At 53.1% G+C, this 22,895-nt stretch overlaps 5 protein-coding genes across 5 annotated transcripts; 1 reads left to right on the top strand and 4 right to left on the bottom strand.

The window, feature by feature from the left end:
* Positions 1-119: 119 nt before the first annotated feature.
* Positions 120-1,751, bottom strand: A1O3_00582 (uncharacterized protein; the record flags this gene model as incomplete). The annotated part of the gene is made up of 1 exon (XM_007730732.1): positions 120-1,751. One exon carries the CDS (start codon positions 1,749-1,751, stop codon positions 120-122), a length of 1,632 nt encoding a protein of 543 aa, XP_007728922.1.
* A 510-nt stretch (positions 1,752-2,261) lies between these two features.
* A1O3_00581 (glutathione reductase (NADPH)) lies at positions 2,262-3,963 on the bottom strand (the record flags this gene model as incomplete). The annotated part of the gene is made up of 6 exons (XM_007730731.1): positions 2,262-2,294; positions 2,351-2,411; positions 2,468-2,593; positions 2,652-2,881; positions 2,931-3,765; positions 3,815-3,963. The coding sequence occupies 6 exons, from the start codon at positions 3,961-3,963 to the stop codon at positions 2,262-2,264; spliced, it is 1,434 nt and encodes a 477-aa protein (XP_007728921.1).
* A 577-nt stretch (positions 3,964-4,540) lies between these two features.
* A1O3_00580 (enoyl-CoA hydratase) lies at positions 4,541-5,568 on the bottom strand (the record flags this gene model as incomplete). The annotated part of the gene is made up of 2 exons (XM_007730730.1): positions 4,541-5,165; positions 5,213-5,568. 2 exons carry the CDS (start codon positions 5,566-5,568, stop codon positions 4,541-4,543), a joined length of 981 nt encoding a protein of 326 aa, XP_007728920.1.
* Positions 5,569-8,706: 3,138 nt separating this feature from the next.
* A1O3_00579 (uncharacterized protein) lies at positions 8,707-10,524 on the top strand (the record flags this gene model as incomplete). Its single annotated transcript, XM_007730729.1, has 1 exon — positions 8,707-10,524. One exon carries the CDS (start codon positions 8,707-8,709, stop codon positions 10,522-10,524), a length of 1,818 nt encoding a protein of 605 aa, XP_007728919.1.
* Positions 10,525-13,628: 3,104 nt separating this feature from the next.
* A1O3_00578 (uncharacterized protein) lies at positions 13,629-20,179 on the bottom strand (the record flags this gene model as incomplete). Its single annotated transcript, XM_007730728.1, has 2 exons — positions 13,629-19,845; positions 19,902-20,179. The coding sequence occupies 2 exons, from the start codon at positions 20,177-20,179 to the stop codon at positions 13,629-13,631; spliced, it is 6,495 nt and encodes a 2,164-aa protein (XP_007728918.1).
* Positions 20,180-22,895: the final 2,716 nt, after the last annotated feature.

Here is a 22,895-nt window from a genome sequence, read left to right as displayed (position 1 = left end):
ACAAGAACAAGAACAAGAACAAGAACAAGAACAAGAACAAGAACAAGAACAAGAACAAGAACAAGAACAAGAACAAGAACAAGAACAAGAACAAGCGTTAAACAAACTATCAATATCATTCATGTATGACCCAACCTAGGCAACACCTGCTCAATTTCTGCCCCATCAATGACCCGGCGGACATGAGCTTGCTCCAACTGTCTGGCCCGGTCTCGGCCCTGCTCCAGCCTCTCCACGCCTAACCGGATGCTCTCGACATGCACGCTGAGTGGGATCTCTCGATGGTGCTGGAGAACCTCGGCGCTGGCCACGCGCGTCCGCAACTCTTCCAGCTCCGCTCCCATAGCTTGCAACTTGAGGATTGTAGCCGACACATGTGCCCATGCGATCTTGCGATACTGTCCAACCTGTCGTAGCAGCGTCAGCTGCTTGTTGTACTTGCCCAGCTGCGCCCGGTTCCCGCCCAGCAATGTCCACAGGTGTCCGAGTATCTCGTCCTTGCCAGCCTGCGCGGCGACATTGTCATGCAGGGCTACCGAATGGATCACCTCCAGCCGGTCCTCAAGGTTCTGCAACACAAGAAGCAGCGCCTGTGCTTCCTCGATCAGCCGTTCAATCTCCTCGCCTACCACCCTCGTGTGCGCTATGTATTGCTCCAGCAACCGCGATTCGGTGAACGGGATAGGCTTGAACGGGGCAAGCAGTCGGTCTTGGATGAACGCCGGGACCAGCCCACGCGTCGACTGCTTGGTCGCCATGTCGTCCAGCACACGCTGTGTCCAGCGTGCTGTGCTAAGCACGATGTCCACGCCGCGTCCGACGTGCGAGTTGAACTTCTGGAGGTCGTAACTGGCGATACGCGCTGTTTCAATAAACCCGTCAAATTCAAGCACTAGTTCATTGCGTGAGGACAGTTGCGAGTACCGTACGATCTGCCTGAGGTCGCGGATCGAGGTCTCGGACCGTTTCATGTCGAGAGGCAGAGTGACGCCGGTGGCGGATTCAGAGAGGATCTCTTCAAAGTGGGATTGCGTCTTCATCAACGCGTCGAATTCGACAGGCGCAGACATCCCCGCCCCTAGAGAGGGAGTGTCGGGATTAGACACACCGTACTGGCAGATGGGCAGGTGGAGAAAAGATATGCCTGGGATTCGACAAATAGGCGATAACGCGGTGTAGATGGAAGCCGTGAGGAGATTTTGCACCAGCATTAATATGCCGGCGAATAGATACGCCGCTAGTAACCATGAGATAGGCCTCTTCAACGCCTTCAGAGTCTGACCGACAATGTCCAGAGTCCACTCGGCAGTATGGCCCAAAAATAGGACCAGCTGATGGGCTGCTTTGGATGCGACTGTGTCTTGTGAAGCTTCTTGCACCGAGGCCGTGGCTGACACCGTCGCTACTCGGTCATAGTGCTGCTGCTTTGGCGAAGTGACTCTGGAAGGGGTATCCGTATGGCCTTTGTGCTTGTTGACCAACCGGTCAATCACAGGCACGCTGGTCGTGGTGAAGGGTGATGGCATGATGAACTCCGGTTCGGGGGGCGCAGCTGCCCTCTTTCTCGAGGGCTTGGAGCGGCCAGCAGCAGGCGTTCGTCCAGACGGATTTGGCTTCTTCGGCTTGGTTCTTCTCGGGTCCTCGGCGGAAGAGTCCGAAGCGGCAGAATCGTCGTGCCTACTGAGGGTATCCTCACCCTGGTCATGGACCACCCAAGAACCATCCAGGTCGGCCTTTGAACCAGTAGCCATTGCAGGAGAGGACTATGCAAGATCTGACAGTGACGGTGACGGCAGTGATGAGATGACGCGGCTTAGAAGGTTGCGTTGACAGCAATGGATTCAGCCTTGTGTCATGGGGGATGTGTGTGGCAAAAGACAAAATGTCATCCTGTTACCGGTTAATGGAGGGGTTTCTTCAAGATGAATCTTGATACACTAGATGAGGCGACTCGTGAATGAACGGCATCGTCCTCATTGCAGGTGCAACAAGAGGCAATGTCAACAGGTCGCGTCGAGGGTTGGGATTCATCACGACTCTAAAGTGGCAGGTTCGAGTTGGTAGCAGACGCGACTTGCAACCAGTTGGGCATGCACCATCCGACGTCATTCATGTTTTAGTGCAGATCTATCTCGGACCAGTCTCTATGAGGTAGTCGACGCCCTACTAGTATTTTACTAGTATATCACTGCCGTCCAATACAGGCATTTAGCATCTAGCATGGATACCTAACCTACCACATACCCATCGCTCTCTCCCGTCTATCTCAGTGTCACCAGCTCTTCCGCACTCGTCTATTGATGGTTAGCTTGCACTGAGTACTTATGCCGGGATGGCCATGAATACTCACCGGGTGGATGGCGACACATGAATCGAAATCTTTCTTTGTCGCGCCCATTTTGACGGCAACGCTGTACGGATCAGCAAGTTGTTGCTACAGTTTCATCGATGGCTTGAGTTGACTTACCCGAAACCCTGCAGCATTTCATCACATCCCTTGCCCAAAATATGTAATCCAACAATCTTCTCATCTGGAAGGATGGTGACGAGCTTAAATTCGGTAGGTTCTTTCTTTTTCTCCTCGGGCGGGAATCTAGTTGAGCTGTCAGTTCCTACCATTGCCGGCCACCCGGACCAAAGGGCAAACATACACATCATAATACATGGCGGAAAATCTGGTGCGGTAGACCTTCACCTTGTCCTTGCCATATTTCTCAATGGCTTCGGGTTCTGTCAACCCGGTGGAGCCCACCTCGGGATGTGAAAACACCACGGATGGAATCTTGTCATATTCCAGATGAGAGTCCTTGAGTTCGGGAGGTCCAAAAAGGCGATTGCCCAGCTGCCGTCCAGCTGCTATGGCTACAGGGGTGAGCTCAGCCTAGCTAAGTGTCAGATCGAGATCGCACCACCAGCACGGAAGCACTTACTTGGCCTGTTACATCTCCGAGCGCGTAAACGCCTTCGACAGAGGTGTTCTGGTATTTGTCAACCGCAATGTGGCCGGATTTAGTGCGCTTGACAGGTATCTTGTCCACCCCAAGACCCCGAATCTCGGGACCTCGTCCGATGGCCCATAAGAGCTCGTTGGTGATCAACTCCGTCCCGTCATTCGATATGATCTTCAATTGTTTCTCTCTGGGATCGGATGCATCCGCAGCGGCTTGCACTGGTACCACCTCTTTAATGCCTGGATGATTACGGTGGACATGAACTCCCAAATCCTCGTAATGCTGGGTCATGGTCTCCTGGATCATGGGGTCGAATTTTCGAAGGAATGTGTTGTGTCGGATGAAAAGATGTGTCTCCACTCCAAGGGCATTCATGACCCCGGCGAGTTCCACAGCGATGTACCCTGCCCCTACAAACACCATCGTCTTCGGCAAGTGCTTGATGAGGAAAAACTCGTCCGAGGTAATGCCATACTCTGAGCCTGGAATATTCTCCGGCTTTGTAGGAAATGAGCCGGTCGCGATAGTGATATGTGGCGCAGTGACCCGGAATGGGTCGCCTCCGTGCTTAGGCGTGACTTCCAGCTCATGTTCGTTGACGAACGTGGCTGTACCGTGGATCAACTCGATTCCCTCTTTGGCCCAGTTGTTTTCGTACGCGCCGTTCAGCACTTTGATCCTGGCATCCCTCTTCTCGACAAAGCTCTTAAAGTCGAACGAATACCCATTGTCAAAATTGTAACCGTAGTGTTTTCCTGCCTTGATAGTCTCGTTGATGGAGGCAAAGTTCCATGTCATCTTCTTCGGCACGCATCTGACCCGGGTTAGCTTGGAACTGGACTGTGCCGGCTAGAGATCTTTACCCAACATTCACGCAGGTGCCGCCTGACACTCCGGCATCAATAATGCAAGTCTTCGCCCCATACCATCCACTGGCTCTTCTGGCAGTACCACTTCCGCCCGACCCTCCCCCAATGACTATGTAGTCATACTGCTTTGTGATGGGAGCCATTCTCGAGGACGCAGAGGAAAACTGTCTGGACAGACCAGCGAGTCTGGACACGGAGGAGGGAGGGGTGGAGGGGACGAGGCGCAAAGGTTCAATGGTGAAAGATAGGTTCGAAACCAGGGTAAAATTGCTGGAGCGACGGGTGCTCGCAGACTGCCTCAGAAAACGGCGGGAACAAAAGGACATGTCACGGAGGAGGAAAGGTGGCAGGGTGCAGCGGGCTTATTAAAGAACGTCGAGGCCAGCCAGAACACCATAGATGATTTGTACAGCAACAGTGATTCTCAGGCTTGATGATGTGATCTTTTCGAGGTCCAGAATCCCAATGCGCCAATGATATCATGCCTGCAGGGGTCGCCGGGGCTTGGACCATCGCTGCTTATACATCACCCACTATCCCAGAACCTAGGGCCCTAAGGCCTAAAAGTAGCCCGGAGCCCGGAGCCCTAGCAGGGTATCCGGCCCAAAGCAGGCACGCCCGCGGGTGCTACATACGGTAGGTACAGTGAATATCCAGACAGCCCGGAGGATCGAAGGAAATGGCATGTTTTATGCATTTGCAAGGCCGATGGAACCATAATCACAGTTTAGACTCCCTTTCTCTGATGTCTCCTTCTTTCTCGCCAATATCGACCTGCTGCCACCAAGGATACCAGTCTGGCGTGTCCTGCGGTACTTGACCCGTAAAGTTGACCGGTCTTTTTTGGAGGAAACTCTCCACCCCTTCCAAATTGTCCTTGCTGCCAAACAAACCATGGAGGATTCTTGAGTCGAGAAGATGTGTTCCCTCGGCACTATCGGGGCCCCTGTACATCAGCTCCCGCATCAGCTTTGTTGAGACTGTAGAGGTATTTTTTGCAATCTCATCGGCCAGTTCGAGCGCTCGAGTCAATGTAGCTTCTGGACTTGAACACGTCTCGGAGAACAGAGAACCAAACAGTGGATGGTCTGCCGGGTACACCGAACCCGTAGTGGTCAAGTGTAATGCTCGTGAGTGCCCGATTAACCGGGGGAGGAAGTAGGAAGAGCAGGCTTCCATGATGATTCCTCGTCTGCTGAACACGAAGCCGACTTTTGCCTTTGCGTATGCAACCCGTATACAAGCCGGCAAGCTCATGGTAATGCCCACCCCCACGGCTGCCCCTTGAATTGCAGCAATGGTTGGTTTGGAACAGTGATGTATTGCTAGAGACACTCTCCCGCCGCTATGATAGTCAGTCTGTGTGCGCGTCTCCGTTGCATTTTCTCTTACCCATCTCTATGATCAACATCGCGTTCCGTCTTGGGCCTCCTGATATGTCCATTTTCATCTTTTGCTCCCAAAAAGCCGATCTCCAGATCGGCTCCTGCACAGAAGCTTCTCCCTGCGCCGGTCAAGACGACCACTTTGACCCGGGGATCAATGTCCACGAGCTCGTACACTCGTTCGAGATTCTCTCGCATAAGATCTGTGAAAGCATTGTGTTTTTGTGGTCTATTCAAGGTAACCAAAATCACAGGTGTCACAGTCGGAGATGAAGCAGGCACATTCGAAACTTTGACATGTTCAAGTGGAAGCGAGGAATAGGACTCGGGCACTTTCAAGGGTGGTCGGGGTTCACGAGGCATCCTGATAGAGAACGATCGAGCATCGGCCTTTGCGAGACGTGAGAAGAAGAGAACGGAGGAGACTGTACAGACCGGTTAGCACGTTATTGAATATTAGTATCATCTAGTCCTTCAGACAAGTTCATGGCGACAAGCCGAGTTTAGAGAGTTCACCCTCGGCTTAAGCTGAGCCCGCGGTCTGTGAGTCGGGGTAAAGGAGGACCTGCGATGCTGCTGTGGGGCCAGCACGGTGAACGATGTGCGACGCGTCTGGCATGCTAATATTGAATGGCAAACAACGGAGCGAGGATGAATGTGGCATTCATCCATATTCGTGCGGTGAGGCGAGTCAAAATTTGAATCATGTAGCATGCTTTCACACATTGGGTATGCAGAGATGTAGCGATCCTCTTTCGACCTTATGAGAGCTATTCGGACAAATTCTGTAACAGGAATGCCTTCAGATGGGTAAATATGTGTCCCAGGCGTTGCTTCTCTTGCCATCACTATGCTAAACGGTGCCCATTCCATGGCGTAGTTGAAGGTAATGTTTAAATGTTGAAGAGAAGACGGACGGACGAGATCTAGTGGGTAGGACAATTCTGTAAATTCTGCTGGGAGTGTTAGCTAGCTACTGTACGGAGTACGATGCTCAGGTCTGGCTTTTGCTTTGGCAAAAATCAGTTGGGTGGACGTGGCCGAAGCGAATAGCTGTCTTGACCGCCAAATGAACTCACACTCATGTTGCTCTTCTCTCGTGGAATTGTAAAGCTGAGAGGAGGCAGAGATGGAATTTCGACAGTCAAGATGCTGTAACAAGCACGCAGTATCCGTACTTGCTCGATCATCAACTCGATCATCACACCTTGACAAGGTGACAGGCCAGCAAAATCTCGAACTGGGTGCCTGCGCTCTCCAGATAACACATAACCACTAACATAACCTGTCCGTCTTGAATCCAATCCATCAACTCATTCATTACACGATCAGCCCTCAGTCCTATTACTCTTCGAACCTAAAAGTCTCTTCTCCACAGCTTTGCTCAAGGCAAACCCGATGATGAAAAGATGAGAGCCAAAAAATACGCGGATAAGAGCCCCGAAGGACACTTAATGGCGATGTCCACCGCGCTGTGCAATGCAGGGACACCGCCATAGCGGACTCACTTCTTGAGCTGAGCCGCTCCCACAAGGTAAGTATGAAGAAAAGAAAAAGAAGAAGATCAGGCGAAGAAGAGCAGATATATATACCCTGAGAAGACCCCAAAACCGCCAAGACAAAACCGAGTGAGAATGGAAAGTCCGCCGAAAAAGCACGTGAGTCCGCGTATACTTGAGCACGGTCCACTCTAATTCACTTGCGACAGCCACATCACCCACATCAGCCACCTCCTGACTGCTCACACACACCGCACACGGGCACGAGGAAACTACTCTATACTCTACGGAGTACTCTATATGTGTCTGCCAGTGTGTACTCCGTACGCCGTAGAGTATGTGCGGTCTCTTCCTTGATGCACTCTATTGCTCTGCTGAATGCTTTGACATTGATACCTTGCCCGATCCTTGAGGCTGAAGTCATGCATTCTCGATATGACATGCTACCTTCTCCCTTCTCCCTTCCCCCTTCGGCCATGCTAGAGAAGTGTCTCTGTGTACCCCGTAGTGCTTTGCTTCTCAGTCGTCATTTTCCGTCATGTCATCTCGGCCAAGGATGCGACCAAACTCGGAAATATTGACAAACGCCATGGTTGGCTCACGCGCAGAAGGCTGCCTGGACTAGGTTGATTGAGCCTCTATCCATTTGATATCCCTCTACTCCGAGGTTCGTGTCTGGCGGGCAAAGTATCGGATCTAGGCGCGTAATGGTGGTTTCGGAAGCAGCGGGCACTGTCCGCAGTACCTATCAGCCTTGCGGACGTGCTCTAGTATGTTGTTTCCGCATCTTACCACAGGTGTTGCTCATTTCGTCGTCTCGGGGTCCCGCCGCATCAAATGTGACTGCTTTACTGCGATGGTCTATGGCGTCCTCCGCATGCTCCAAGGTACCGGCAGAATTCAATTCACCACGCTCTCCGAAAATTGCAGGGTATATTAATTACATTCACGAATTTCTCTCACAATATCGCAAAGACCCGAGTTCAAATCACTCTCATTCCGACGACTTTTCAAGCCAAACGAGCGAGACCTGCGAACCCGGTCTAACAACTACAACTTCGAGTCGAACCGAAAACCCTGCGAACCCGGGCTAACAACAAACCTTCCCTCCGAAACGGAAAAACCCTGCGAACCCGGGTTAAACTTCCCACAACCCCCATATCAAAGGGGTTTGTGGAAAAAGTTTTTGCTCCTTTTCTGTTTTGACCAGTGTTCGTAGGCTTGTGGTGGGTGAGGCAGAAAGACGAGACCAGTACGGCCAAGGGCGCTTCCCAAATCATAGATGTCAGATCCCCGCCAATAGTGAAGAAAAGCCCTAGGCAGTCCATCGGCATTAATGTCATCTAATGCGATCAGGCGTGGGAGTAGAGCTGCTCACCACTTATCATACTCGAGCTTTTGGTGCTTACACCGAGCTAGTGTCTCCAAACCTTGCCGCTGGGACGGTCAGACGCGCCCACGACTACTTATCTTACTATGCTTGATTACAACAATGTTGATTCCTCTCTTGTCCAAGTCTCCGTATAAGTCGACGGTTGATATGCAGCCAATCAGCGCACCACCAAACGGCAATCGGCCCGAAGCAGACGGTCACGTGAAACGAGATAAGGGTGATAGACAAGTCGCATGGCAGTCAGATAAGGCGCGGGGGGGGGGGAGATTTGACGACCTCGACATTGCAAATGATCAGTGAGATTTCCAGCGTCAGCCTCCTACTCAAGTCACTCCCTCCTCCTCGATTCTGGGACGCCACTAGTTAACCATGTCCGTATCTACAGGTACATGTACATCTCCGCCGCTGCCGACGTCCCCGGCACGAAAGAGACACATATCCGGCAAACGAACCAACTCATTGGGTTGGGCCAAGTCAGACTGCCACACATGCTCTAGCCTCCACCGGCACTGCGATAGGCGGAGACCCCGGTGTAGTGCCTGTCTGACGGATGGAGTGGTATGTGCAGGCTACGTGCAACAGTTGAACTGGGAGCGTGGGACGCTGCGCATGAAGAAATCGAGGTCTCGAACGTTGTTTGCAAGATCGGAACAAGAACAATCGGCCACAGTCACAGCCACAGCCACGGCCGAGGCTGTCCAAGTCGCCAGTGTCCAACTACCTCAACCATCCACATTCGTGTTCGTGAACCAGCACGAGTCGCAGAACCGGACCTCGAGGCGGAGGCCGAGACAGAGTTCCAAATCGAGCGAGTCGACGACGGCATCCCAAAAGAAACGCGGTTCGGTCAGCAGCAGCGGCGTTGCAACCAACCCAAGTCCTTCTTGGTCTTGGGATGCCAACTCACCCACGTCACCGCACCCATCGACACTCTCCCTGATCACCAACACTGCCGCCGACAATAGCACGCCGCCATCCGAATACGATGCGCCGAACTTTGGCCTTTCTCTTTCTCTCTCCCTCTCCATTTCCCCCCAAATCGGACGGCATCCCGGCGACTTCGAATATGCCTTATCCTTCTACCACTCCCACTTCTCCTACATCACACTTACGTACGCGGTACAGGTGAATCCATGGCAGGCGGTTCTTCCGCAGGTCCAGGACGACATCCCGTGTGTGCGCTACGCGGCAGTGGCCATATCGCAACGCCAACAAGCCCATCTATACAGCAAACCAGAAGGACTGTCGATCCTACGCCTCAAGGCCCGGGCCCTTTCAATGTTCGCAACCCACCTGACCGATCTCTCACTAGAGTCCGGGATTAGCACCTCGCTCCTCCTGATCGCACTCGATTACGCCGAGTCCGGGTTTTCCAACTGGACCATCCATCTGCGAGGGGCGTTCCGCATTCTAGAACACAACGGCGGCATCGGCATTGCTGAGTCTCGGCCGCATTTGAGAAGCCAGATCGCCATGCTCGTCTGGTACGACGTGACAGCGGCGCTGATCTCGCGTTGCGGACCCATCTTCCCACGACAATACCTGGAGGCATTGATGATGTGGCAATCCGAGTCTGAATGGAGTATTCTGGCCCTCAACGGCCTGCCCGATGGCATGTTCCTTGACATGCATGACCTCGCGGCCATGGCTGCACGGCCCGAAACGCTGTATACGGAACCGGAAGAGATTTCGGAGATTGTGACCAGGATCTCCAATGCCCCGATCAATGAGCGGGGCCACAGACAGCTTGCTCTGATGTCTAGGGCTTGGAAGGCCGGCCTATTGCTTTATGTGTCGCGTGTCTTTGGTTGCCCTCGCCCGCGCCCTCATCTTCCTCTAGTCTCGACACCCGAGGATGGCATGACGGGTACGGCTACGGCTACGGCGTCGAGGTTGAATCCACACAGTCTGGCGCTGGAGATCCTTGGGATAGCGGGAGAGATTCCACCACACAGCAACTTCCAGAAACAGTGCCTGATGCCGGTCATCCTGGCGGGCTGCGAGCTCACCGCCGCGGATGACTGGTATAGGGAATTTGTGGTTGACTATGCCGAGCGCTGGAAACGGAAGACGGGCATCTGGGTCTTTGACTCTGGTCTGAAATTCATGAGAGGAGTATGGGCGAGGGATGATGGTGACAGAGCTAGCAGGGGGAGGGTTAGTGTCAGACAGGAGAAGGATGATGTTAACGGTGACGTTGATATTGATGGTGAGGGTGATGTTGATGTTGATGTTGATGTTGATGTTGATGTTGATGTTGATGTTGATGTTGATGTTGATGTTGATACTGATGTTGATGGTGAGGGTGATGTTAGTGTCGATGTTGATGTCGATGTTGATACTACCGGTGGCACAGATGAGTGTATAGCTGTGCCTTGGACCGAGATCTTTCCGTCGGGTGTGGAGTACGGGTTTCTATTCGGATGAGACGAATGCAATATAACGAATGCAACATAATGCAATGCAATGCGATGCAATGTACTCCGTAAAGCAATGGACATGCGACCACATGCCCGATCACTAAGGTCCTACCAGGTAAAGTACTAGTAGTCGGTCAGACTACCTTACTACTCACTACTAAGGTAGCTAGGTTAGTAGGTACCTAGTCACGATTCCTGGGTACCTCACCTTACCTTACCTAGGTAGGTACCTATGTAGAGGACCGACAAAGGACCGACAAAGTACAGAGTATATACAATGTATCCGTACGTATTGTATTGTAATATCTCTCACTTCCAGACATGGAGGACGCACGGCATGGCACGGCACGGCATGGCATGTCACTTTAAGATTACAGTACCTAGGTACCAAGTGCTCCATACTCGTACTCCAGACTGGTGTTGATGCATACTAGTAGATTACAGACTGAAATGGAGTTATAATTGGCTGGCTGGCTGGATCGATGGCTGGATCGATGACAGATGACAGGTGACAAATACCCCTAGGTAACTACCTAGTATCTACCACTACCTACTAGGTATCTACCTAGACAGTTAGCTTGATACCGCGTCTTCTGGTAGTAGTACGAGTACGAGTAGTACCTAGTAGTTATCTACCTTACCTAGGTAGAGGTACTGTAGTCACTGAGGTACAGTATAGATACAGCACCCCATACCATACGGGCGATGATGCCGTTACCGTTGCCGGTATGGTTGCCGTTGCTTCAGGAGGGAGGTAGGTAGGTAATGGTAACGGTATAATCCTCCAGGTACCTCAGCTAAGGTAAGGTAGGGTCTGCAATAAGGACCTTGAGATAGCCCAAGAGCAAGGACAAGCAGGACAGGACAGGACAAGACAAGACAAGACAAGACAAGACAAGACAAGACAAGGATCGGAGTGCTCCCATCCACCATCCACCATCCACCATCTATCCAACGGATACATCATCGTGCTGTTGCTGTTGCTGCAGCTGCAGAAAGGACAAAAAGCCAAAATGGCGCTATGGCTAGGCTACGGCTCGGTGACGGGACGGTGATGATGATGAGGCGTTCAAGTCTACGGATACTAGATAGGCTGAGCAGTAGTAAGTCAAGGCGCATTAGGTTTGTCAAAAGGTCGAACAAGGTCGAACAAGGTCAAGGTCAAGCAAGACCAAGGTCAAAGATCAGAGATCAAGGCCTCGCGAGCTGCACTGCACTGGCACTACACTGGACTGCACTGCACTGCACCTCCATCTCCATCTCCATCCCATCCGGCCACCCACCGGGCAGAACAGGACTCGAACTGAGACATGCATATGTATGTATACACCATCTGGCATCTAGTGTCGACGCACACTACTGAATAGTACTACCTACCTACCTAGCCATCACTATCCGTACTCACCAACTACTTACTACTTACTAGGTACCTTACACACCACGCCATACAGTACACGCACACACACGTAGTCATACACGTAGACACACACGCACACCACACGCACACGCACACACACTTTCTCTATCTGGACATACATCCCGCAAGGACACGTTAGACGCACACCGACACTGACACCAACACCCACCAACACCACTTACGCAAGCTGTTCTGCAGTAGGCTAGTTAGCACAATCCGCAGTAAGCAACCTTAGTAAGGGACCAGGGTAACTAACTAGACTACTCGTAGGTAGGTAGGTAGGTAGGCAACGTCCCTGGGTAGCTATGTACCATGTACTGCATCTACGAGTAGGTACTGTACATAAGGTATCTATGTACCGTACAGTATAGCTAGGTAGCTAGATTTAGCTACAGTATCTAGCTATTTTTACTTCCCCACCAAACACCAACATCAACACCTCGACAACAAACCTTGTTCTTGGTTCTCGGTCTCAGTCTTGGTCTTGGTCTCAGTCTTGGTCTCCGTCCTTGGTCTCTTCTTGGTCTCATGCTTGTTTCATGCTTGTGCTTGTTCTTGTTCTTGATTCGATACGTCATTGACCGAGGCCAAGGTTGGTACGAGTACGTGAGATTCTGACTCTGACTCTGACATGTGGAACAAAACGCATGCATGCGAGTCCTCCGTACCGTACACAGAGGTTACATACCTACCTAAAAAAAACACCTTACTGCTTGGAAGTAATATTTGATGGGGAGGGTGGCTGGGGTCGAGAGAGAACGAAGAGAGCGCGCGGGGTAGGGTTACTGTAGGAAAGGCGATCATGATCATGATGGTCGAGAGACGGTAGAACCAGACAACCACTAAACACCCACCTCATCCACCTCAGCCAGCCACCAACATCACCACCACCACCATCAAGTAGTAAGTCTAGTCTTGGTGACAATCGTGTTCGAGGCTGGCTGAAAACGCGGGCTGAATGCTTGGAAGGAAGTCGATCCCCCCACTAGTGTAGACAGAGCATTTCAATAATCATCGTCACGATACTCCGTTGATGGTGATCGGTGATCATAATGGAAACGGACTGTGCAGTGTGCAGGTGTCAGAGTGTGTCAGTGCAGCCGGTGCATTCGGTTCAGTGTCAGGTCAGCTCGTGGTCACTGCCCGCATCTATACGAGCTTGACGTCGATCAAACACACCCAGTTCTGAGTTTACAGTAGTACAGTGGCACCTATACTTGCTGGCACTCGTAATGACTGACCACATTGAGGAAAATGGTAGCATTATATGTCGAAAATCTGATCGACCGCAAGACTGGAGCTATGGATGACATTTGGTCTGAGGTGTAATGATAACCTCTAGGGAAAAAAGGAAACAAGGAGCAAACTCCAATCCACCCGCTTGCCTCTCGAGACAACATGTGAACCCCAGTCATCCCCGACGCTCTAGAAATGCCCACAAACAACAAAGAACTGTGCCGGCAACGCTCCCATGACCCAACAGGTATGATTTTTCAAACAGGCAACCAAGAGAACAATTCGTCAAGGAAGAATTTCTATGTCCATCGACGGGATTCATTTATCCCACTTATATCGGCTCAGAGTCATCGTCGTCCGAGTCTTCCTAAATCGAAAGAGACTCGCGAATGAATTGACCGACACCCTTGGCCTAGTAGATCCGTTAGCTTCTGAAAGGTTCAATCTTGTCAAGAATGTCAACTTACCACAGGTGGCTTCATCATGGTGAAGTGGTTACCGACAACCGTAACCATCTTGCAAACATCGGCACCCAACAGCTTGTCCCAGCCGTTGGGTCCAAAGTCCGTCCGGTTTTCCAGGAGCCACTTCATGCTCTTGGGATCATCCGCCTGTGGCGGCGGTCTTGGATCACCAGGCTTGCCACAGACACCCTCGGTCGCCCAGATGAGCAGGGTTTCAGGTGCCTTGAAATCACGCGTCGACTTCAGTTCCGGACGGTAGGCAGTCAATGCTTTGATGCTGTACTCGAAGTGAGGCAACAACCAGTTGGGCGTCTTGCCCGTGCCGGTGCCCAACAGTCCGATTTCATCAAAGAAGTGATGCAGACGGGCCGGCAGAGGCTCGAGTCGGATGGGGCAGGGCGAATCAATCAGAATCAACTTCTCCACCGTGTAGTTCCTGTCGGGATACAGTTTGGCCAGGTCGGCGAGTTGCCGCGTGACTTCGTAGGCAACCACACCACCAGCGGACCAACCACCCAGGATGTAGGGGCCGTTAGGCTGGCGACGCATGACTTCTTCCAGGTACAGCTTGGAAACACCTTCGATGCCGCATGTGTAACTGGTCGGGTCCTTCATGAACGGGCAGTTGAGACCATAGACAGCCAAGTTCTTGCTGTCGATGGCGGGAATCGACACGTAAGAGGTGGCGGATCCAGACCCGTCAGGGAACAAGAACAGATTCTTGGTGGCTGTCTTGGGATTGCCCTGGAGCAAGACAGAAGTAGCTGGAGGCATTTGAACCACCACCTCGACCGGAGGCGCGGCAGGGGCAACCACAATGTTGGCCTTCACCTCGTGCTTCTGGGCGGGCGCTGGTGCTGGCTTCACCGTCTCGAGACCCAGCGCCTTTCGAAGGTGTGACAGAGTCGGGTTATCGGCGAGGATCGTCGGGTCGAGATCGATCTCATGGTCCTCACGGAGTTTGCCTAGCACGGTCAGGGCCATTAGAGAGTCCATGCCCAGATTGCTCAGATCAGTGGTGTCAGTGATTTCGACCAGATCCATCTCCATTTCTTGGGCAATGACCACACGAATGGTCTCGATCATGTCTTGTCCTTGACCAGAAGGGGGTTGGGCAACTGCTTCAACGGCGGCCGACTTGCCGTGTTCCTGAGACTTGGTGGGAAAGTCCTCATCAGGGGTGGTGATGCCTGACTCGACCGTGTCATCGTCGCTCTCCGATCCTGAGTCTGTGGATTCAACCGAGCTCGCATCGCCGGCAGGACCCGCCTCAGGGGCCGACATGCCGCCTAGATGCTTGCGAAGGGCCCCAACAGAGGCGTAGTCGGTGAACAGGGTGCTTTCGACTTCCAGGTCGAGATCTTCCCGGAATTTGCCCGAGATCGTCAGAGACATCAAGCTGTCGACACCCATGTCCGCCCATTGAATATCGTCATTGAGCTCCGACTGGTCGACATCGATCTCCCGGGCGATGATGTCGAATGCACGGCTGGCAATGCTGCCACTGGCTGGCTTGGGTGCTGCGGGTGCCTTGATCTTTGGAGCCTTGACCGGTTTCTTGGCCTTCGTCTTGGGAGCAGGCAATTCCACCGAAGCAGGAGCTGCAGCATATGTCGGGCTTGAGGCTTTCACCGCCGCAGCTGGCTTCGTGACAGCGGGACCTGCAGCCGCAACTTTCGCAGCCACTTTGGGCTTGGGCATCATGACATCCATCAGCTTGCGAGGGATGCACTGGAAGCGAACGCCGCCGGCAACACCAATGACTTCTTTGTTGGCGTTGAAGACATAAACGTCGCCCGATCTCATCTTGCTTCCAGCAACAGGTTGCATCTTCACATATGCAGAGTACGGCTTGTCGTGCTGTAGCGGCTCGACGAATCGAAGGCTGTTCCAGCCATGAGAGATGTAGCACTCAGCCTGGGGGTTGACTGTGGCGTTGACGGTGAAACCAGACAGATGGCAAGCGCTGTCGATAAAGTATGGGCTGAAGTAAAAGTCGCCATCGTTAGGACCAGCGCGCAATTTGATGTTGCTTGTCGCCTCAAACTCGGGCCCGTCGAAAACAACACTCTGCATTCCTTGGTAGATGTCAGAGTAATCGACCAGCGCGCCAAAGAGCTTGTAGGCCATTGCACGGCTGACTTTGTCGGCTTCACCATTCTCCATCTTGTGCTTCAACAGGTCAATCCTCGACTGGATGAGGTAAGAAGTCTTGTTCCACTCCTCCTTCCACGCAACCGAGTTTTCAAAGACAATGACGCACTTGGCATGGACAACATCTTTCTTTCCATTGTTGCTCGTCACGGTGAAATCGGCCTTTCCGGCCTCGAGATCAATTTTGGTTGACATTTTAACGATCTGGGACTCTGGCTCGTTGATGTTCTTGAGAAGGAGAGGCGCTGGGTTGTCCATGGTGCCAATATTGATGTCGACCTTCTCACCCGGCTGCAACAGGTCCACGCCGTAGTTGATCAAAGTGTAAGCCATGTCGGCGTACAGGGTCGATGGGCACAGACCGCTGCCGTTGACCAGGTGGCCTGCAATCACAGGGAACAACTTGGGGTGGGCAAAATCAGACTCTGCCACGATCGTGACAGTCTTGCCCTTGACCTCCTCCGAGACGATTCCCTGCACAGAAGTGGAGAGATATTTCCTTGCCTTCGCAGGTCCTGCCAGAGTAGTAGCGGACGGGGCTGGTGCAATTGTCTTGGGGTAGTCACCCTTGTACAGGAGCCAGTCTCCAGTATATTGAAGCCAGTAGTTCTTCTCCTCAAAGCCGTAGCAGGGCAAGTCGTTCAAAACACGAAGTGACTCATTCTCTTTGTGGAAAGCATTCCAGTCGAGGGCCTTTCCAGCGGTATAGAGACCCGCCATCGAGGAGGAGATGATCTTCCATGGATCTTCGTCACGACGCATGGTTGCCAAGGTTGGAGCAGAAAGGCAAGATTTGATCATGCTCGCGCAGAGAGGATGGCCGCCAACTTCGAGCCACAGAGAAGTATCACTGATGGTGGCAGTTGACATACCGGCAGACAGACCGCCGACAAAGTCAACCGTCTTTCGGCAGTGCCTGCTGAGATAGAACGCATCGAAAACACCGCCCACACTGACAACATCACTCAACAGAGGGGAGATCACGGGAACGCGTGGTGCGTGGTATTTGACCGAAGAGGCCAGCTTCTCGAAGTCTGCCAGAATGGGATCAACCTGGGATGAGTGGAAAGCGAATGGCAACTTGAGCTTGGTGCATTTCTGACCGGCATCAGCCAGCTTCTGGGCCACTGTGTCAATGTCGCCCATGGTGCCAGAAAGGACAGTGTCGGAAACGCCGTTGATGCAGGCGATTTCGATCTTGCCCTGGCTGTTGGCAACAACATCCTGTAACCCAGCGACTGGGGATCTCACCGCCAACATAGCATGAGTACCAGCCGTGCATTTCTGCTCCAGCAGTTGAGCTCGCATGCCGACCAAGTAGATGGTGTCTGCAACAGATAAAACACCTGCGGCTTGGAGAGCCGCGTACTCGCCCAGAGAGTGGCCGATGACGACGCTAGGAGTGATTCCCCAGGTGGCCCAGAGGCGAGTCAGAGCCATTTGGATGCAACACATTCCTAGCTGGACGACCGTGGGCGGTAGGTGCTGAACTTCAACAGATCCGTCGATAAGTGGCATGATGGACGGGAGACCCTGACGTAGAGCAATCTCATTGAACTGTTCAATATCGCCTCGGAACTGCTTCGAAGTCTCAAATAGTTTCTGGCCCATACCAGTGTATTGAGAGCCTTGTCCTGTAAAAGCCATTGCAATTTGAGGAGCAGCCAGAGGGATAGGGTTGTGGGTCTGCTCCTGAATCGCCTTCAATGATGCTTGTAGCTGAGAGACTGACTGGACCGGGAAAGCTGCTCGGTAACTGTAGTGTGATCGGCGAGCAGTCACAGTATACGCGAGATCTGCAAGGCCAACATTGGGGTTCGCACTCAGATACGCCTCGTACTTGGCCAAGGTCCTCTTAAAAGCGGACAAGGATTTGGCTGACACTGTCACAACTTGGGTTGATCGCGCGTCCGAAGTAGGCTCCTTGGGCACTTCGGGGCCGTCCTCCAGAAGCATTGCTGTGTTACCTCCAGCTGCACTAAAGTTGTTGATAAACACAATTCGCTTGCCACCAGCTGGACGCGGGAAGGGAGTTGTCTGGAAGGCGATGTTGACATTACGCTCTTTCAGGTCTGGGGCGAAAGTCTTGTTGATCTGTTTCTTGATCCCGGTGTGAGGCGGAATCTTGCTCTTCTGCAGCATGAGAAGAACCTTGATCAGGGCTGAAACACCCGACACAGCTTCACCGTGACCAATGTTGGACTTGACTGCCCCAATATACAGAGGTTGGTCAGGCCGCCTGCGCGGTTGTCGTGGTGCAAAGACAGAAGAGACGGACTCCATCTCGATGCCGTCACCCGCCTGGGTACCAGTCCCGTGCATTTCGACATAGTTGACATCATTGGAATGGACATTGCATTCTCTGAGCACCTTGTCAAACAAATAGACTTGGTTTTCTGCACATGGATGTGTGATCGAGACGGCCTCGGCGGAATGGTTTGTGCCAATTCCACGGATGACACCCAAGATTGGGTCACGGTCCGCAATCGCGTCATCCAAACGCTTCATGATGACGCTGCAGACACCATCGCCGCGGCAGTAGCCATCAGCGTCGTTGTCCCACGTCTTGCAAGAACCTGTTCTGGACAAGAAGTGGCCTCTGCTAAGACCGGAGAAAATGTCGGAGTTTGTAAGCACATTGGCGCCACCAGTGAACGCGGTGTCACATTCGTTCGCCCTGAGGGATGTGATGGCAACGTTCATGGCAGCAAAGCTGGAAGAGCACGCCGTGTCAACCGAGAAACTTGGTCCTGAGAACTTAAAAAAGTAGTTGATACGGCCGGGGCCGAAGGCGCGTACGCCACCCGAGATGAAGTATGTGTCAATATCTTGGGCGGCATTAACCTCACGCCAGTCATCGGAGGTCTGGCCGTAGAATGTACCAATTCTGTCGTGCTTGGTTGAGGGAGTCCTGCCGGGAACGATGCCAGCCATCTCCATGGCCTCATACCCAGTTGTCAGCATAAGTCGCTGCATCGGATCAGTCTGAGCAGCTTCTCTGGGTGACATGTTGAAGAATCTGGCGTCGAAGAGACCTGGCTTCTCAATGAAGTTGCCAAATGGGGTATGTGAGGTGTTCTTCTTCTTCGAAGTTGGATCGGTGTGAGAGTCCACGGGGAACCGGTCCGCAGGGACCGGTCGGTGAACGTCGAGACCCTTCTCCAGCAACTGCCAAAAAAGCTCACTGTCAGCGGCATCTGGGAAGCGACCCGCGTAGCCGACAATAGCAATGTCGGCTTCTCGTTTCGAGTTGCGAGTCCCTCCAGGGGCAACTTTGCTCCAACTGGATTGGTCTTCGAGCGAGACCTTCGGTGTAGAGGCTTTGAGGGCAGAAACCACGCTGCTTGCCAGGTTGGTTGGCCCGACGGCGAAGACCTTGGCCTCCGACGCCTTGCCCGATGCACAGTATTTTAGGACCTTGTCCCATCTGAGAGGCTCAATTATGATTTCTTTCAACGCGCCCTGAAGAAGCTCGAAGCCATTTTCGGCGGGAATCGGCTTGCCAGTCACACTTGAGCAGACCGGAAATCTGACGGTGCTGGAGCCAAAGATTGTCTTTGTTTGGGGTCGCAAGATCTTTTCTAGATCTGCCAGAGAGTGAAGGTGTGAGGCGTGATAAGGAGCGAAGATGGACACTGGGGCGTTCTTCTGCGTGCGAAAGAATTCCGACTCTTCGAAGAGGCCGGCCTTTGTCGATGGTGGACCGCTGATCGTGACCGAGGTTGCTGAAGACGCGCTGATCCACAACCTATTTGTCGGAGCTATACCCTTCTCTTTGTGGAAGGTATCTAGGGCCGCCTGAGCGGATTTCTCGTCCGCAGCGACAATGGTGGACCAGGACTGTGGTTGAGAATCACACTCGATTTGCTGTGCAACTCTTCCCACGTGGGCGCCCGCTCTGAAGGCGATCCGGACGGCTTCGACGGCCAAAGGAATGAGGGCCGTCAGGGAATCTGAGGAAGCGACCGCGGCCGCAGCAATTAGACCGGTGCATAGACCGACCAGTCGTGCATCTGCATTAAGCTGAATATATGAAGGTCTTCGCTCTTCGAAAGCGCTGTGAATGAGGTCAGGTCACAGTTCAGGAGAATTCAGGGGTAATTAGAGGCATACCCAATGAAATGAGTGAACTGTGAAATGCAAACGAGGGCGCTCTCAATCGCAGCGTCTCTGGTGTCCCCTTTGTAATAACGATCGACTAGGTCTTGGACGGTTGAAAAATTAGGGACTGCTTTGGAGGGATGGGATCTGTAGGTGTTTTCGACTCTGACGGCTTCACCAGCTCTCTCCAGGAAACTCTGGAGCAGGACATCGTCCTTCCGGGCGAAGACCTTGGTGAAGAACGCCCGGCAGTCAGCCGTTTGATCGCCGAAGACGTAGACCTCCTCCATATTGCTGGTGACAAGTCGACGACTTCAACGAGGGTTGCTTAACGAGAGAGGAAGCAGGTGGACGGGGTGGCCAGCTATCATATAGGAGTCGGGCCCAAAACGCACGCCAGGTGAAAATAGATTCAATGGCCCAGTAGTGAATGACAGCGCCCCTTGGTGGGTCGAGGGCATGCACGAGATCTGCGCTGGAAATCAGAGAGCATGGCGAGCATCCAAATCTGGAGAGGCTGTTCGGTCGAGTGTTGCGGTCATGTAAAGGCTCCACCGGCCGTCGCGATGGTCTCCTAACCCTGGTCAGCGCTTTTTCGGGGCCCGAATGCTACTAGTATGGTGGTAGCCCAAGGGGCTGATCCAGATGAGACATGGCCTAAGGGCAGGGTTGCTGGTAATCTTACCCGGTCGTACGCCGTCTGTGTCAGAAAGCGGACTCGGCTGCGCCCTCAGGCCAGCAACTTGTTGTTGTTCGCCAATAATGCAATAAGGCCGCTCGTACTGGTAGCTAGGATGCTTTTGCTAAAAGGTTACAGGACGCTCAGCCGCACACTGGGCCTGGCAGGATAATGATGGTTGTTTGGCTAGAAATGCTGGGGGCTGGACACAGCTCTTTGCAGAGGATAGGGTACTACGATCAGGTTTTGCTTGCTCAGGTTCCAAGGTGCTCTTGGCTGCGGCCGGCCCTGGGTAGTGCTTACCCAAAACTGCCTGTTGGTTGTGCATACACCACATAAGGTGACTTCGTTGAGCTCTGGCATCATTGGCTCCCATCGGGCCTGCACTCAATATGCAAGTCACTAGTACTGCCTGCCTTTTGTTGCTACAAGGATACCACACTGGCATAGCTACCTCTACAACCAAGGCCTGCCCAGGAGCAGTTTGCAGGCACTGCCGACCCGGGCCTTCCTCCCTCTCCATGCCATGCCATGCGATCCGAGGCAGCGTTGACCCAAAATCCACGGGATGCCGCTGTTCCATGCGAGCGGTGGCCGTCTAGCATTGAACACTGCATCGGGCTCGCGAGTCACACACACAGGCTCTCCCAGGTGATGGAAACCGCGCCATACCCCATCTGCAGTAATACGGACGTCCTACCGGATCCCTGTCGACGGGACCCCTGGGCCAATACGGATTGTAAAGACAAGACGGTTCAGCCGTGACAATACATCGAGACCCAGTTGGTACAGCCCCCTGTCCACCCGGGCTGAGGCTGAAGATAGTTGCTTGGGTGGCGGCAAGGAGATTGGAGGAGAGGTGCGCATACAGATCTGGGATCCGCATCACACGGTGATGACTGAATGCCAAATAGTAATCGGAACCCTTGTTTGGATTGTCTTTCAATCCCTTTGAGGTGATCCTGTTTATTGTTGGTGAATGCTGTGGGTTGAACTCCGTCAATGACATACATACCTGCGCTCCGGAGACTGCCAGCGGCACGGCTGAGGACAGGATCTCCGCGCCGAATACCATCCGGACTCGAGGAGCACAATGCTATGGAGCCAGCATTTCCCGCACAAGAGGGACAGGTTGGTGGCTGACAGGCCTCGTTCGGCGCCCTACACTGTGGCAACGGGGGCTTTGAGGTTGGTCATCACTTGTCTGGCTCCCTTAAAACCCGAAGCGGATCCCCAAGGATCCCTGGCAATTTCGCCGGCAGCATGGACTGCGGGCGGAGTTTGGGACAAATGAGCGGTCGCCAGTCTCCTGGATGATGCGTGACGATAGGGTGACGATCCATGGGCCTGAGTAAAACATGCTTCAGGCATCCTCCACCAAACCTCCGTTTAGCGTGCCCCCTGCTCCTATCGCCAGCCAGGGGCGGGCTGCTGGGCGACTCTATATTTGGGCTCAGGCCCTGAAACCATGCCGCTTCCGGCCCAGCGGTGATCCAAGCCTTCCCGCCAGCAATATCTCCATCCCCACCAACCCGCAACCAAAGAGACAGCAGCTGCTCGACCACAGAGTTCCATCCCGCCTTCCATCTGAGAGCACAGGACACAACAACAAGCGACACTGGCACCTGAACGCCTCGGTCGATGAATACGACTCCGCTGGTGCCGCTGTGCTTGCACCTGCGGAGTTTCATCGACCTTTTAGTGGCGCTCGTCACCGTGGCTGTGGCTGACGCCGTGGCCTCAATGCCGTCAGACTGGGCCACCGCTGTGCCAGTGGTGGAGGATGGCGGGAATGGTCGGCCAGGATCCCAAAATGCAAACTGCCGGACGGACCTTAGGGACAACAATAGCAAGCTTGGCAATGCCTTGATAATTTCTCCTGGACATGAATGCCACAGCAAAGGCAAGTTCCTGCAGGATAAGGGATTGCCAAGTTGAATCTGGTCAATTTACCTTGTGTCTACTCGAGCGTACTAGGTCCAACGCAGTGACAGCGAAGACGCAACCTGGCCACTTTCGCCCCAATCCGGGAAGATGGTCGAGCGCAGTTTGTCGCTTACTGTGTACTACCGCAGAGTAGTACGTTTCTTTCGGCTTGCTATAGCCGGACAAGCACCGTGGCACGGACGATAAGGCTTCGCATGGCATGGTCTCAGGAGGATCTAGAGCTGCTCCTTGGGCTGTGTCAAGGACGTCCTTGTGGAACCAAGGCCGTGCCAGGCCGCGCTAATCAATTAAAATCTCCTTGGACTTCGCGAGCGATTACTCCTCCTGATACTTAGGTACCTAGATAGTGATACTCTAATAACAGAAACGGGTACAGCTTG

Source organism: Capronia epimyces (assembly GCF_000585565.1).
Source record: "Capronia epimyces CBS 606.96 chromosome Unknown aczIQ-supercont1.1, whole genome shotgun sequence".
NCBI classification, from domain to species: Eukaryota; Fungi; Ascomycota; class Eurotiomycetes; order Chaetothyriales; family Herpotrichiellaceae; genus Capronia; species Capronia epimyces.
This window is presented reverse-complemented; position numbering and strand designations above follow the sequence as displayed.